We start from the raw sequence: 14,506 nt of genomic DNA, 5'->3' as shown, positions 1-14,506 counted from the left end.
CTGTCCCATGATCCTCTCGTATCCCCTTTGCCAATCATCTGTCCAGCTCTTGGCTCCATCCCTCCCCCTCCTGTCTTCTCCTATCATTTTGGATCTCCCCCTCCCCCTTTCAAATCTCTTACTCACTCTTCCTTCAGTTAGTCCTGATGAAGGGTCTCGGCCTGAAACGTCGACTGTACCTCTTCCTAGAGATGCTGCCTGGCCTGCTGCGTTCACCAGCAACTTCGATGTGTGTTGCTTGAATTTCCAGCATCTGCAAAATTCCTGTTGTCTCAATTTTAATAAACCTGATTATGGAGAACTGAAGATGATTCGAGCATCCACAGCCTTTTCACAGTGAGACTTAACTTCTCCCTGCCAATAAGATCTTTGATTTCACTTTCACTAATCTCGGCCCAATTCTGGGATGATGCCACCTGCTCTAGGTTCACCCCAGAAAGAAAAATATCAAAATTAAAATCAAACTGAACCCCTTCATCATTTTAAACAAACACCCTCATTAGATGAGGCATGAAATGTCATCTTCAATCACGGGTATACATCAAGATTCTGCAGAACTATTAACTTCAATGACTCCTGAGCTCTGCTATCACTTTGGTGACCCTATGCACGCTCTGAGTATGGGAATTGTAATGCAAAAATGAACAATTATTCCCAAAGACAAGTCTATTTTTGATTATTTTACACAACTTGTTAATATATAAAAGGTAAGGAGTAAGGGGCAAGACAACAGAAACGTGCTGCTCTACAGCACCTTCATCATGAAAGAATATCCCAAGGTGTCTCAGACATATAATGAATACTGGGTCAAGTAAAGACTAGGGAGGACTGAGACAACACTTGGTCAACAAGGTGGGTTTTAAGAAGCATACTAATGGCAATGTAGGAAGGGTTTAAGGAACAGTATAATTGCCATAACCTTTATATTATTATTCATACAGGTCAAAGAAACTTACACATGATACGATTTTAAAGATTACACATGAAGGAAAGCTGAAATGTGACAAACAGTGAGGAGGACAGTAATAAGGCAGGAAACCAGGATAGATATGGCAGAGGAAAGTGAATGCAGAGAAATGGGATGAAATACATTTTGGTAAGAAAATGAGAAAAAGAAACATGAATTAAACAGTACGATTTAAAAATGACTATGAAAACAGAAGCATGCAAGAGTGCATGCACAGCATTGTTTGTTTTACACAGAGAATGGAGGTGCCTGGAATGAGTTACTAGGGATAGTGGTGGAATCAGGCAGTTTGGTGAAGTTTACAAAGATTTTAGACAGACATGTCTATATGAAGGGAATGGAGGGATATGGCCGATATACAGGATGAGGACATTTAGTATAAATAGTCATCAGGATCAACACAACTTTATGGGGTTGAGTAGACTGTCCATAGCTTGAATTGATTCTCTCAGCACACAGCCTTTACAGAATTGTAAGTTTGTATTATTGTTTCTGTGGGGAAGAACTTTCTGGTTACACTTCAAAACAACCCGCTCTGAGTTAAAGATTTTTCTGGATTTCATGAACAGTTTCCATCAACCCCCTTTACCATTCCAATTCACTTACTAGATTTCTTTATAACCTTCCAAGTACCAGGAAGGTACTTACCTCTGATGTTTCAGAGTCTATTGTATGTGCTACATCCAAGATTCGGTCAACCTCGACATAATCTGGATTAAAGGGCTCCTCGTCAGGCTGTGTGGAGAACATAGAAGATGCAAACAGTCTAGTACCACAGCTACCCAAGAAAGTACCGTGTCACCTTCACCCCATCTAGTACATTGAGCCAACCAGTATCCCAGTGTCAAAGTGAATGGTGCTGATGACTAAAACAGGTCTGGCAGTGAGGCCACAGATAGACATCAGGCAGGATACTTAAGGGTTTGAGGTGTGGGTTGGGGTGAAGTAGTGAAAAATGATCAAGGATACAGGTCACATGTCAACAGAGACCCCCACCCATGTGGGCACAGACTGGAGACCTGGGTCACACACACACACACATGCAGACACAGCCACCACATAGATAGGAAAGGTTTCAGGGGACATCAGACAAATGGGAATCTTGTCAGCCTGGACCAGCTTGGCCTGTTTCTGTGCAGTGTAACTCTACTTCATTGACCCAACATTGTGCTGGAAAGTTCTGTTGCTTCAGACGGCTGGGGGGGGGGGGGGGGGGGGCTTTTTTCAGAGCAATTTCAAAGTCCTAAGCAAGTACAAGACCATGACCAGTATTTAACAAAGCAACAAATGGCCTATTAAAGGTCAAGGAGAATCAGGTCAAGCAGATCAAGGAGAATCGATGGAGGAGAAAGGAACTTCAATGTTTTGAGTCGAAACCCTGCATCAAGATGACAGAGGTGAGGGGAGAAGGTCATGATAAAGTGGAGAGACCTAACTACTCCAGTACCCTACTCAGTGTAACTGCAACAACACCCTGTACAAATGTAATCATTAGAACATTACAGCACAGAACAGGCCCTTCAACCTATAATGTCCGTGCCAACCACAATGCTAATTTAAACCGTTCATCAGCCAGAAATATCCTGCTGTTCATAAGTAAACGAGAATCTCAGCTTTCCTAGTGTGCAGATCTTCCTAGCTTCAGTCCTGAAAGGCCTAGCTTTGAATCATAGCAAGTCCAAGCTGTCCAAAGCAGAAGGAACAGTTTCACTCTACCTGCCCCAGTTGCCATAAATGCTGGAAAACTTCAATCATTCTAAATCCTCGGAAACACAAGTTTTGGTACCTGTGCAAAAACTGAGGCGGCCTGTGTTGGTGCTGTGTGACCCCATACTCTTGCAGGCTTTTAAGATTTTTATTTATTTATAGATACGTGCAGAACAATGAGCTACACTGCCCAGCAACCCATTTATTTAACACTAGTATATTACAGGACAATTTACAACGACCAATTAACTGACTAACTGGTACGTTTCTGGACTGTGGGATGAAACCAGAGCACCTGGAGGAAACCTGCATGGTTCACAGGGAGGACGTACAAACATATGCCAAGCAGTTGAATTCTGGAACACCCCAACCTATGTTAGCATCGCACTAACCACTACACTACTGCATTGCCCACTACACACTGGCCATTTTCTTCATTAGCTTCCAAAGTCACAGCAGAAAAGGAGGGTGTTTATGTGAAGAATCCAGTGGAAGCTTTGGGAATTGATGCCAAGTTGTCCAGAACCACAAGCTCCGCGTTTATAGTGATGTAGCAGCTGAAGTGGTTTCGACAACACCAGCTCCAGCAGCAGACTGAGGGAACACCTATAGGGAGGGTCTTCACTCTAGTTTCAGCCTAAACTCTACCAATGGAGGGGAAAGCACTGTTGCAGAAGTTTCAGCAAGGCAACTGTCATGACTTAGGCTGTGACCCACTGCAGACAAAACATGGGAAGCTGCAGTCAATGAGCTATTGTCATTTGTGATCCATCAAAACCCTGGGCCCAGATTCTTTCTATCCTCCTTGTACATTAACAAATCAGACAGCATGATAAACCACCAGTTCACCATAAGACATAGGAGCAGAATTGGGCCATTCGGCCCATTGAGTCTGCTCTGCCATTCCATCACAGCTGATTTATTATCTGTCTCAATCCCTTTTCTCCTGCCTTCTCCCCATTACCTTTACACCCTGACTTATCAGGAACCTATTTTAAATACTCTCAATGAGCTGGCCTCCACAGTCATATGTGACAATGAACTCCACATATACACCAACCTAAACCATCTGTTGACCGCAAATCTTCCTCCTTACCTCAACAAAAAGATTCTTCATCTGCGCCTGCTTGGCTCTGAAACGCTTGATCTTCTGGTGAATCCTTTTATCCTTCTGCAGCTCCTCCACCGTGGCCCATTTACAGTGCAGGTACGAGCTGAAACATATATGCACTTTGTAATATGTTCATGCAAGAAAGCAAAGTGCAACAGTTCAGTTATGAGGGGAGACTGAAGAGGCCGGCCCTCTTCTCCCTGGAGCGCAGGTTAACAGGGAACATAAAAAGATGAGGACATGGTGAGAGTGTGGAACAAGCTGTCAGCGCAACTGGTGGATGCAGGGTCAATTTCAATACTTAATAGAAAATTGGATCGTACATGGATGGGAGGGCTATGGTCCAAGGTGCAGGTTGATGGGACTAGGCAGATTAATAGTACAACATAGACTAGCTGGGCCTAAAGTTCCTAAGGTTGTCATAGCCAGGGGTGGTAGTGGGGATAAGCTCCCACTACCTATAAAATGCTCCAAATGGCGTGCCACTCTAACAGCCTCTGACAACCACGTTCAACTCTTGGCCATCATGTGTGGCTTAGCTACCAGGCCTGGCAGAACTGTTTCTACTGACAGGAGAAGGGGAAAAGGTGGATCACTGGCACCTTAAAACCAGTTGCATCAGGCATGTGGGGCTCATCAGCCTGGATGGCAACTCGCCTTGGAGAAGGAAAACTCTGATTTTAAACCTCTGTTGTTTTGCGGTCATACCCACCCATGGGAAAGGCTTTGGGAGTAAACCCCAAGGAAGAAATCCAGAGCTGGGGTCCCTAAGGCAGTTTGGTGTTGTTTACAACTTCACTCTGGCAACCTCTGCGAAGACACTGATGCCAAGCTGTATCGGCGCTTGTCCTTCCCTTGGACTACATCAGTGACGTGAAGAGGGGGAACCCGCTGCATGGGGCAACAGCCGGTTCTTCAAATCTTCCCGACCAGGCTTGTGCCCTGGAGAGGACATAGTCCACCAGAGGTGCAAACCCATGATCCCCTGGGATCGACGGCTGTCTACTACTAGATGGGCCAAAGGGCCCTTTTCTTTGACTGTATGATAGGGGTTCCCAACCTGGAATCTACAGAATTCCTTGGTTAATGGCAAGGATCCATGGCATTAAAAAGGTTAGGAACACCTACTCTATGACATAAGGTAGACTGCAGGAATCCTTTCTTCATATTGGGGTAGATAAAACTAGAGGTAAGTGGGGGAGGAAATTTAGAGGGGAGGTGAGGGCCCCCCCTTATTCATCCAGGGAGTGAATGTAGTGCCCAACAGAGTTTATCATCACAGACACATTTAATGCCAGAATGAGCAGCAGAATCGCTGAGATATAGAAGGACACAAACCAAGTGCTGAGGGATGGAATTAATACAGGCTTCTCATTTGTCAGTGTGTACAAGATAGGCCAAATGGCCTGTTTTCATGCTATACAATTCTATGATTCTATGACAAACCTATGTATATACAAAGTTTACCCTGAAGATATCCCAAAGGTACTGCAACATGAGCTCTCATTGGTTTTAAGTCTCGAGTCATAAAGCAGTACAAAAACAGGCCCTTCAGCCCATCTAGTCCATGCCAAAACAATTTAAACTGCCTATTTCCATTGACCTGTAAATGGACCATAGGTCTCCATATCCCTACTATCGATGTACCTATCCAAACTTCTCTTAGATGTTGAAATCAAGCTCGTATGCATCACTTGTGCTGGCAGCTCACTCCACACTCTCACGGCCCTCTGAGTGAAGAAGTTTCCTCTCATGTTCCCCTTAAACATTTCACCTTAAACCATGGTCTCTGGTTGTAGTTCCACTCAACCTCAGTGGAAAAAGCCTGCTTGCATTCACCCTATCTAAACCCTCATAGTTTTGCATACCTCTATCAAATCTCCTCTCAATTATCTATGGTATAAGGAATTCAGTCCTAACCTATTCAATCTTACTTTATAATTCAGGTCCTCAAGACCCAGCAACATCCTTGTAGACTTTCTCTGTACTCTTTCAACCTTACTTACATCTTACCTGTACACAGGTGACCAAACTGCACATAATACTCCAAGTTAAGCCTTACCAGCATCTAGATATACATCCCATCTCCTGTACTCAATACATTGATTTATGAAAGCCAATGTGCCAAAAGCTTCATTTATGACCCTATCCACCTGTGATGCCATTTTCAATGAATTATGGACTTGTACTCCCAGAACTTCCTGTTCTACCACACTTCTCAGTACCCTACCATTCACTGTGTAAGATCTACTCTGGTTGGTCCTACCGAAGTACAAAACTTCACACTTAATTGCATTACATTCCATCTGCATTTTTCAGCCCATTTTTCCAGCTGATGCAGATCCCTCTGCAAACCATGATAGCCTTCCTCACTCTCCACTACACCTCCAGTCTCGGTGTCAACTGCAAATCTGCTGATCCAGTTGACCACATTATCATCTAGATCATTGAAGTGGATGACAAACAACAACAGACCCAGCACCGATTCCTGTGGCACTCCACTAATCATAGAGAGGCAACCCTCTACTACTACTCTCTGGCTTCTCCCACAACGCCAATGTCTAATCCAATTTACTACTTCATCTTGAATGCCTTCTTGACTAACCTCCCATGCAGGACCTTGTCAAATGCCTTACTAAAGACTACATGAAGACTACATCCACTGCTTTGCCTTCATCCACTTTCCCAGCATCAGAAGTATTTTCATTTGAAAGGCTGTTATGGAAACAGTAAAATTGTCTTTCAAAAATGGAATACACTGAAAGGGAAACAATTAAAAAGAAGCAAAGAAGTGTAAGGCACAGAAGATGACCATTCAGCCCGTTGTACATGCACCATTTCTTTGAAGAGCTATCTGTTAACTCCTCTCATTAAGCTGAAAATGTCTCCCTGGTATGAAAAGCAGGAAAAATCTGACATATTCTATGACAGGAAATTCAAGGACTCAGCGTCTCTTGAACACAGACTATGGAATAGTTTTGCAACAACACCATTCTACCATCTTCTCTTCAAGGGAAAACCAAGTTGGGCTAGGTATATTGATGAGGACTAAACCAAGGTGCCCAGGCCAAACTTTACATCAAGACTGCAGAGGAGTATCAGCAGAACACAATTAGAAGAAAATACCCTCAATACTTACTAATTCCTGTATTTGACATAGAATTCTTCCACCTCCTGTGTGGTCCCATCAGGGGTCTGTTGAAACACAAAATAGCTGGTGAATGAAGGAAAAAGTATTTAATTGTTCATTCCATGGTCAGCACACTGTTTCATGTATCAGTGATTTCAATACAAGCTACACCCAGCTTGTTCATGTCACCTCCCCTCCAGAATTCTACATGATTACCTTTACTCTTAACCCTCCATTCTTGTTCATAAAGGCGATGAACTTATCATCTAAAGAGTATAATTTACTTCGCACTAAATTAGCAGCAATACATATAATACTATAATACAATACTGATTCCTTCTACGCTTCACCCTCCCAAGCTCTGCTTGAACATCAAACCAATAAAAAACCTTCCTGCTTTGCCTCACATATGAACATTTACATTAAATTCATGATTCTTATCAGTACAGCCTGATTTCTCCTCACTCACAGAGATGCAGGTGGATGCCCCACCAGAGTCCTGGAATACAGACTACCTGTCCAGACAGCCACATAATCTGAGATTGCAGAGCTGTGCATCAGATACACAGCTCTGGTATCTGATAACGGCTCAGTATCAGGTGCACAGGGGCACCTCAGGGGACTGTCCTGTCCCCCTTCCTGTTCACCATCTACATCTCAGACTTCAGATACATCTTGGAGTTCTGCCACCTGCAGAAGTTTTCAGCGGTTGTGGGCTGTAGCAGCCAGGGTCAAGAGGCTGAGTACAGAAGAGTGGTGACAACTTTCTTAAGTGATGTGGGCTGAATCACCTGCAACTCAACATCACTACGACAAAGGAGTTGGTGACGGACTTCAGGAAAGTGAAAACACCTTTAGTGGGACTCCATAACATTCCATCTCCATCAAGGGAACGGATGTGGAAGTCGTCTGGGACTACAAATATCTGGGAACTCACCTGGGCAATAAACTGGACTGGACTAAAGATACAGGGGCTCTAGACAAGAAAGGACAGAGCCAACAGTACTTCCTGAAGAGGCTCTGGTCATTCAACGTCTGCAGTACCCTGCTGCAGATGTTCTACAACTCGGTGGTGGCCATCATTCTATTTCACGCCATAGCCTGCTGGGGCAGCAGGGTGAGAACAGCTGATGCCAAGAAGACCAATAACCTCATTAGGAAGGCTGGTTCTGTTCTGGGGGTGGAACTGGATTCCCTGATGGTTCTGCCTGAGAGGAGGATGCTGCAGAAGCTACAGAGCGTTATCTCACACCCTCCATGACACATTGGACAAACAGAGGAGCATCTTTAGTAACAGACTGATTCCATCAAGATGCACCACTGAACGTCACAGGTGACCCTTTTTCCCTCTCGCTGTAAGACTCTACAATTTCTCCTCCTCAAGTATATAAGTATATGTTTCATTGCACATCTGTATTTTGCACTATTACCTCTTCATGCACATTTTGTATTCTTTTTCACACCTCAATGCTTACATTTTGTATTTTAAAGTATATGTTTCTGACTGATCAACCTTGTACCAATAATTTCCTTAAGGATAAATAAAGTTTTGTCTTATCTTATAAATCCCACTCTCCATGAACATTGTGCTCACTTCAATTGGCAAAGAGTGGGAATAAAGGGATCCTATTCTGATTGGTTGCCGGTTACTAGTGGTGTTCCGCAGGGGTCAGTGTCGGGGCTGCTTCTTTTTACAATGTATATCGATGATTTAGATTATGGATTAAATGGTTTTGTGGCTAAGTGTGCAGATGACACCAAGATAGGTGGAGGAGCAGGAAGTGTTGAAGAAACGGAAAGGTTGCAGAGAGACTTGGTCAGTTTAGGAGAGTGGGTAAAGAAATGTCAGATGAGATACAATGTTGAGAAATGTACAATTGTACATTTTGGAAGAAGAAATAATTGGGCAGATTATTATTTAGATGGGGAGAAAATTCAAAAATCAGAAGTGCAAAGGGACTTGGGGGTCCTCGTGCAGGATACCCTAAAGGTTAACCACCAGGTTGGATCGGCAGTAAGGAAAGCGAATGCTATGTTAGCATTCATTTCAAGAGGAGTTAAGGAGGTGTTGATGAGGCTCTATGGGGCACTGCTGAGACCTCATTTGGAATACTGTGTGCTGTTTTGGGCCCCCTATCTTAGAAAGGATGTACTGATATTGGAGAGAGTTCAGAGAAGATTTACGAGGACGATTCCTCGAATGCAGGGGCTAACATATGAAGAGCATTTGTTGGCTCTTGGACTGTATTCATTAGGGTATAGAAGAATGAGAAGGGATCTCATAGAAACATTTGGAATGTTGAAAGGGTTGGACAGAGTAGATGTGGAAAGGCTATTTCCCTTGGTGGGTGAATCCAGGACAAGAGGCCACAACCTTAGAATTAGAGGGTACACATTTAAAACAGAGATGAGGAGAAATATTTTTAGCCAGAGGGCCATGGATTTGTGGAATTCATTGCCATATACAGCTGTGGAGGCCCGATCATTGAGGGTGTTTAAGGAGGAGATTGATAGGTATCTAATTAGTCAGGGTATCAAGGGATATGGGGAAAAAGCCGGAAACTGGAACTAGATGGGAGAATAGTTTAGCTCATGGTGGAGTGGCAGAGCAGACTCAATGGGCTGAATGGCCTACTTCTGGTCCTTTGTCTTGTGATCTTGTGATCCTGCAACCTTGTTCAGGGTTACCATGCAGTGAACCTTCTGCTTCTGCTTGGTACTGCGCAAGCATTGCCGGATGACTGTTATAACGCGCAATCTGTGTTAACGGTGCGGAATTGTAAAGTAAGCTTTTTTGACTAGATCCCCTAAATCGATTTGATTGAGTCTATCTTTAAAAATATTAATGTCAGAAATACTGCGCAAGTCTGGCGGCAGAAGATTCCACTCTCTTGTTGATCTTGGGTAGAGGGAGTATTAGTAGCAAATCTTATTGAATGAAGGAGTTTCCAATGAGGTCAAGTTTGCTGTCGAGTTGAACTGTGACGAATTTGGATGTTTGATAGAGTGATGTTGTGAACTTCTTTGAAAACAACAAGTAGAGGTCATTGGTTAAGGGTGAAAGGTTTAAGAACCTTTCTTTATTCAAAGTGTGGAACAAGCCACCACTGGAAGTGGTGCATGTGGGTTCAATTTCAACATTTAAGAGAAGTTTGGATAAGTACGTGGATGGGAGGGGTATGGAGGGCCATGGCCCAGGTGTAGGTCAATGGCGTAGATGGGGTGGAGGGCCTGTTTCTGTGCTGTGGTGTTCTACGACTCTAACTTGTCATTATCTAACTCCTTTAACTTCAGAAATTCCACCTAGAACTCCACAAGGAATTGTGCAGGATAGATTTAAGGGGAGGCTGAACATACATAGGAGGGAGTGGGGCAGGAGGAAAATATTGCTGGATTTAGTTGAAAAACTTGACAGAAGGCTCTGGTGGAGCATAAACGTGATCTGGCGGGGCTAAGTGGTGTGTTTCTGCACAACAACGAGCGGTTAGCTTAATGCTATTATAATGCCAGCAACCCAGGTTCAATTTCATTGCTGTCTGTAAGGCGTTTGTATGTTCTACCCGTGGTTGTGTGGGTTTCCTCATACATTCCAAAGATGTACAAGTTAATAGGTTCATTGGTCTGTAAGGCCACAAGACATCAGGAGCAGAATTAGCCAGCTCGGCCTATCAAGTCTGCTCAGCCATTTCATCATGGCTGAATTATTATCATACTCAACTCCATTCTCCTAACTTCTCCCTATAACCTTTGATGCCCTGACTAACCAAAATCCGATCAATCTCTGCTTTAAATATATGCTTTTGCCTCCACAACCATCCATGGCAATGAATTCCACAGATTCATCATCTTCCGGATAAAGAAGTTCCTCCTCATCTTTCTTCTAAATGGACGTCCCTCTATGATAAGGCTGTGCCCTCTGGTCATAGACTCACCAACTATAGAAACCATCTTCTCCACATCCACTCTATCTAGGCCTTTCAATATTCAGGTGGTTTCAATGACATTACCCCTCATTCTCCTAAAGATCAGTAAGTGCAGGCTCAGAGACAAATGCTCATCATACATTCACCCCTTCGTTCCCAGAATCATTCTCCTGAACCTCCTCTGGACCCTCTCCGGAACCAGCACATCTTTTCTTAGATAAGGGGCCCAAAATGGCTCACAATACTCCAACTGCGGTCTGACCAATGCCTAATAAAGCCTCAACATCACATCCTTGGTTGTCCTGCCACTATTACATTTGCCCTCCCTACCCACAAGTTAACCTTTAGAGAATCCTTCACAAGGACTCCCAAGTCCCTTTGCACATCTGATTTTTGAATTTTCTCCACATCTAGAAAATAGTCTACACCTTTATTCCTTCTATCAAAGTACATGACCATACACTTACCTACACTATATTTCATCTGCCACTTCTTTGTCCATTCTCCCAATCTGTCCAAGTCCTTCTGCAGACTCCTTGCTTCCTCAACATTACTTGTCTCTCCACCTATCTTTTTATCATCTGCAAACTTCGCCACAAAGCCATCAATTCCACCATCCAAATCGTTGACATACAAAAGTGGTCTTAATACTGACCCCTAGGGAGCACCTCTAGTCACTAGGAGCCAACTAGAAAAGGCCTCCTTTATTCCGATTATTTGCCTCCTGTCAGTCAGCTAATCTTTGATCCATGTTAATATCCTTCCTGTAATACCATGGGCTCTTATCTTGTTAATAGCCTCATGCGCAGCACCTTGCAAATGGCCTTCAGAAAATCCAAGTAAACAACATCTGTTGACTTTCCTTTGTCTATCCATCTTGTTATTTCCTCAAATAATTCCGACAGATTTGTCAGGAAAGATTTCCCCTTAAGGAAACAATGCTGACTTTGGCCTACTTTATTATGTGCCTCCAAATACCCCAAAACCTCATCCTTAAAAATGGACTTCCCAATTATTAAGGGACATCTTTCCAATTACTGAAGTCTGGCTAACTGGCCTGCAGTTTTCTCTCTTTTCTCTCTCTTCTTTCTTAACATTACATGCTTCTTCTATTTCCCATTGAAATTTATATCCCACATCCTGGCTATTGTTTGGGGCCCCTATACAACTCCCATCAGGGTCTTTTTACTCTTACAGTTTCTTAATTCTATCCTGAAGGATCCTACATCATCCGATTCTATGTCACATGGGAGTAATTTGGCGATACAGGATCGTTGGGTTGGAAGGGTCTGTTACTTTGCTGTATCTCTAAATTTAAAATAAATAAACAAATATCCCAAAGATTTTTCACAAAAGCATGATGGGATAAGAATGGATGACACATCAAACACGATTACACAGACAGTCATCAAAGATGTTGACAAACTAGAGCAAGAAAATTATGTCCAATCGACTGACTCTCATACCATAATACTGTGATAGATACAGCATGCACTACGATTTGCCAATGCTTATGATCAACACAGATCTTTTTCCACCCCACAGCATTTACCCCATTAGTCTGGCCTATTCCTTTCTACCATGTGAGTTTATCAGTCTCCTTTAAACACATTTTTGTCTTTTACTCCAACTGTGATATCAACATTCACTTTGTCACCAAACCAGAAACTGAAATTTATCCTGATTTCCTTTGGAATTGTTATGGCTGTCTTCTGGTGATCCCAGAGTGGAAGCATCTACTCCACACCTACTCTATTTTTATATTTCAATGATTTCCACCTGATCACCAAGTTAAGATTAAGGACCCTGACCATCCAGAATATGCCCTATTCTCATTACTACCATCAGGGAGGAGGTACACACTCAATGTTTTACACTTCAGACTTCTGTCCATGAACACTACTTCATTATTTTGCTCTCTTTTGCACGATTTAATTGCTACATATATTGTGTCTTATAGAGCAAGAGAAGACATGAAAGAATGGGACCTATCAAGTGTGACAGTGGGAAGACGTGTATGGAACCAGAGGAAATAACAGAGGTACTTAATGAATACTTTACTTCAGTATTAATAATGGAAAAGGATCTTGGTGATTGTGGTGATTGTAGTGATGACTTGCAGCGAACTGAAAAGCTTGAGCATGTAGATATTAAGAAAGAGGATGTGCTGGAGCCTTTGGAGAGCATCAAGTTGGATAAGTCGCCAGAACCAGATGAGATGTACCCCAGGCTTCTGTGGGAGGCAAGGGATGAGATTGCTGAGCCCCTGGCGATGATCTTTGCATCATCAATGGGGACGGGAAAGGTTCCGGAGGATTGAAGGGGTGCGGATGTTGTTCCTTTATTCAAGAAAGGGAGGAGGGATAGCCCAGGAAATTATAGACCAGTGAGTCATACTTCAGTGGTTGGTAAGTTGATGGAGAAGATCCTGACACGCAGGATTTATGACCATTTGGAGAGGTATAACATGATTAGGAATAGTCAGCATGGCTTTGGCAAGGACAGGTCGTGCCTTACGAGCCTGATTAAATTTTTTGAGGATGTGACTAAACACATTGATGAAGGAAGAGTAGTAGATGTAGTGTATATGGATTTCAGCAAAGCATTTGATAAGGTACCCCATACAAGGCTTATTGAGAAAGTAAGAAGGCATGGAATTCAAGGGGGCATTGCTTTGTGGATCCAGAACTGGCTTGCCCACAGAAGGCGAAGAGTGGTTGTAGACGGGTCATATTCTGCATGGAGGTCGGTGACCAGTGGTGTGTCTCAGGGATCTGTTCTGGGACCCCTACTCTTCGTGATTTTTATAAATGACCTGGATGAGGAAGTGGAGGGATGGGTTAGTAAGTTTGCTGATGACACAAAGGTTGGAGGTGCTGTGGATAGTGTGGAGAGCTGTCAGAGGTTACAGTGGGACATTGATAGGATGCAAAACTGGGCTGAGAAGTGGCAAACGGAGTTCAACCCAGATAAGTGTGAAGTGGTTCATTTTGGTAGGTCAAGTATGATGGCAGAATATAGTATTAATGGTAAGACTCTTGGCAGTGTGGAGGATCAGAGAGATCTTGGGGTCCGAGTCCATAGGACACTGAAAGCAGCTGCGCAGGTTGACTCTGTGGTTAATGTGGCATACGGTACATTGGCCTTCATCAATCATGGGATGGAGTTTAGGAGCCGAGAGGTAATGTTGCAGCTATATAGGACTCTGGTCAGACCCCACTTGGAGTACTGTGCTCAGTTCTGGTCGCCTCACTACAGGAAGGATGCGGAAACTATAGAAAGGGTACAAAGGAGATTTACAAGGATGTTGCCTGGATTGGGGAGCATGCCTTATGAGAATAGGTTGAGTGAACTTGGCCTTTTCTCCTTGGAGCGACGGAGGATGAGAGGTGACCTGATAGAGGAGTATAAGATGATGAGAGGCATTGATCGTGTGGACAGTCAGAGGCTTCTTCCCAGGGCTGAAATGGTTGCCACAAGAGGACACAGGTTTAAGGTGTTTGGGAGTAGGTACAGAGAGGTCAGGAGCAAGTTTTTTTATGCAGAGAGTGATGAGTACGTGGAATGGGCTGCCGACAACGGTGGTGGAGGCGGATACGATAGGGTCTTTTAAGAGACTTTTGGATAGGTACATGGAGCTTAGAAAAATAGAGGGCTTTGGGTACGCC

General features: G+C 43.5%; 1 protein-coding gene across 4 annotated transcripts in view; it reads right to left on the bottom strand.

Moving 5' to 3' along the window:
• chd6 (chromodomain helicase DNA binding protein 6) overlaps positions 1–14,506 on the bottom strand; it is a 363,558-nt gene that overhangs the window by 106,381 nt on the left and 242,671 nt on the right. For all 4 annotated transcript variants that reach the window (XM_072244838.1, XM_072244818.1, XM_072244846.1 and 1 more), the window contains 3 exons: positions 6,925–6,980; positions 3,771–3,888; positions 1,616–1,702 (listed from right to left, as the gene is read on the bottom strand). In XM_072244838.1, the coding sequence (XP_072100939.1) occupies positions 1,616–1,702; positions 3,771–3,888; positions 6,925–6,980 (261 nt within the window). The remainder of the gene's footprint in view (positions 1–1,615; positions 1,703–3,770; positions 3,889–6,924; positions 6,981–14,506) is intronic.

Source organism: Mobula birostris, chromosome 2 (assembly GCF_030028105.1).
Source record: "Mobula birostris isolate sMobBir1 chromosome 2, sMobBir1.hap1, whole genome shotgun sequence".
NCBI lineage: Eukaryota > Metazoa > Chordata > Chondrichthyes > Myliobatiformes > Myliobatidae > Mobula > Mobula birostris.
This window is presented reverse-complemented; position numbering and strand designations above follow the sequence as displayed.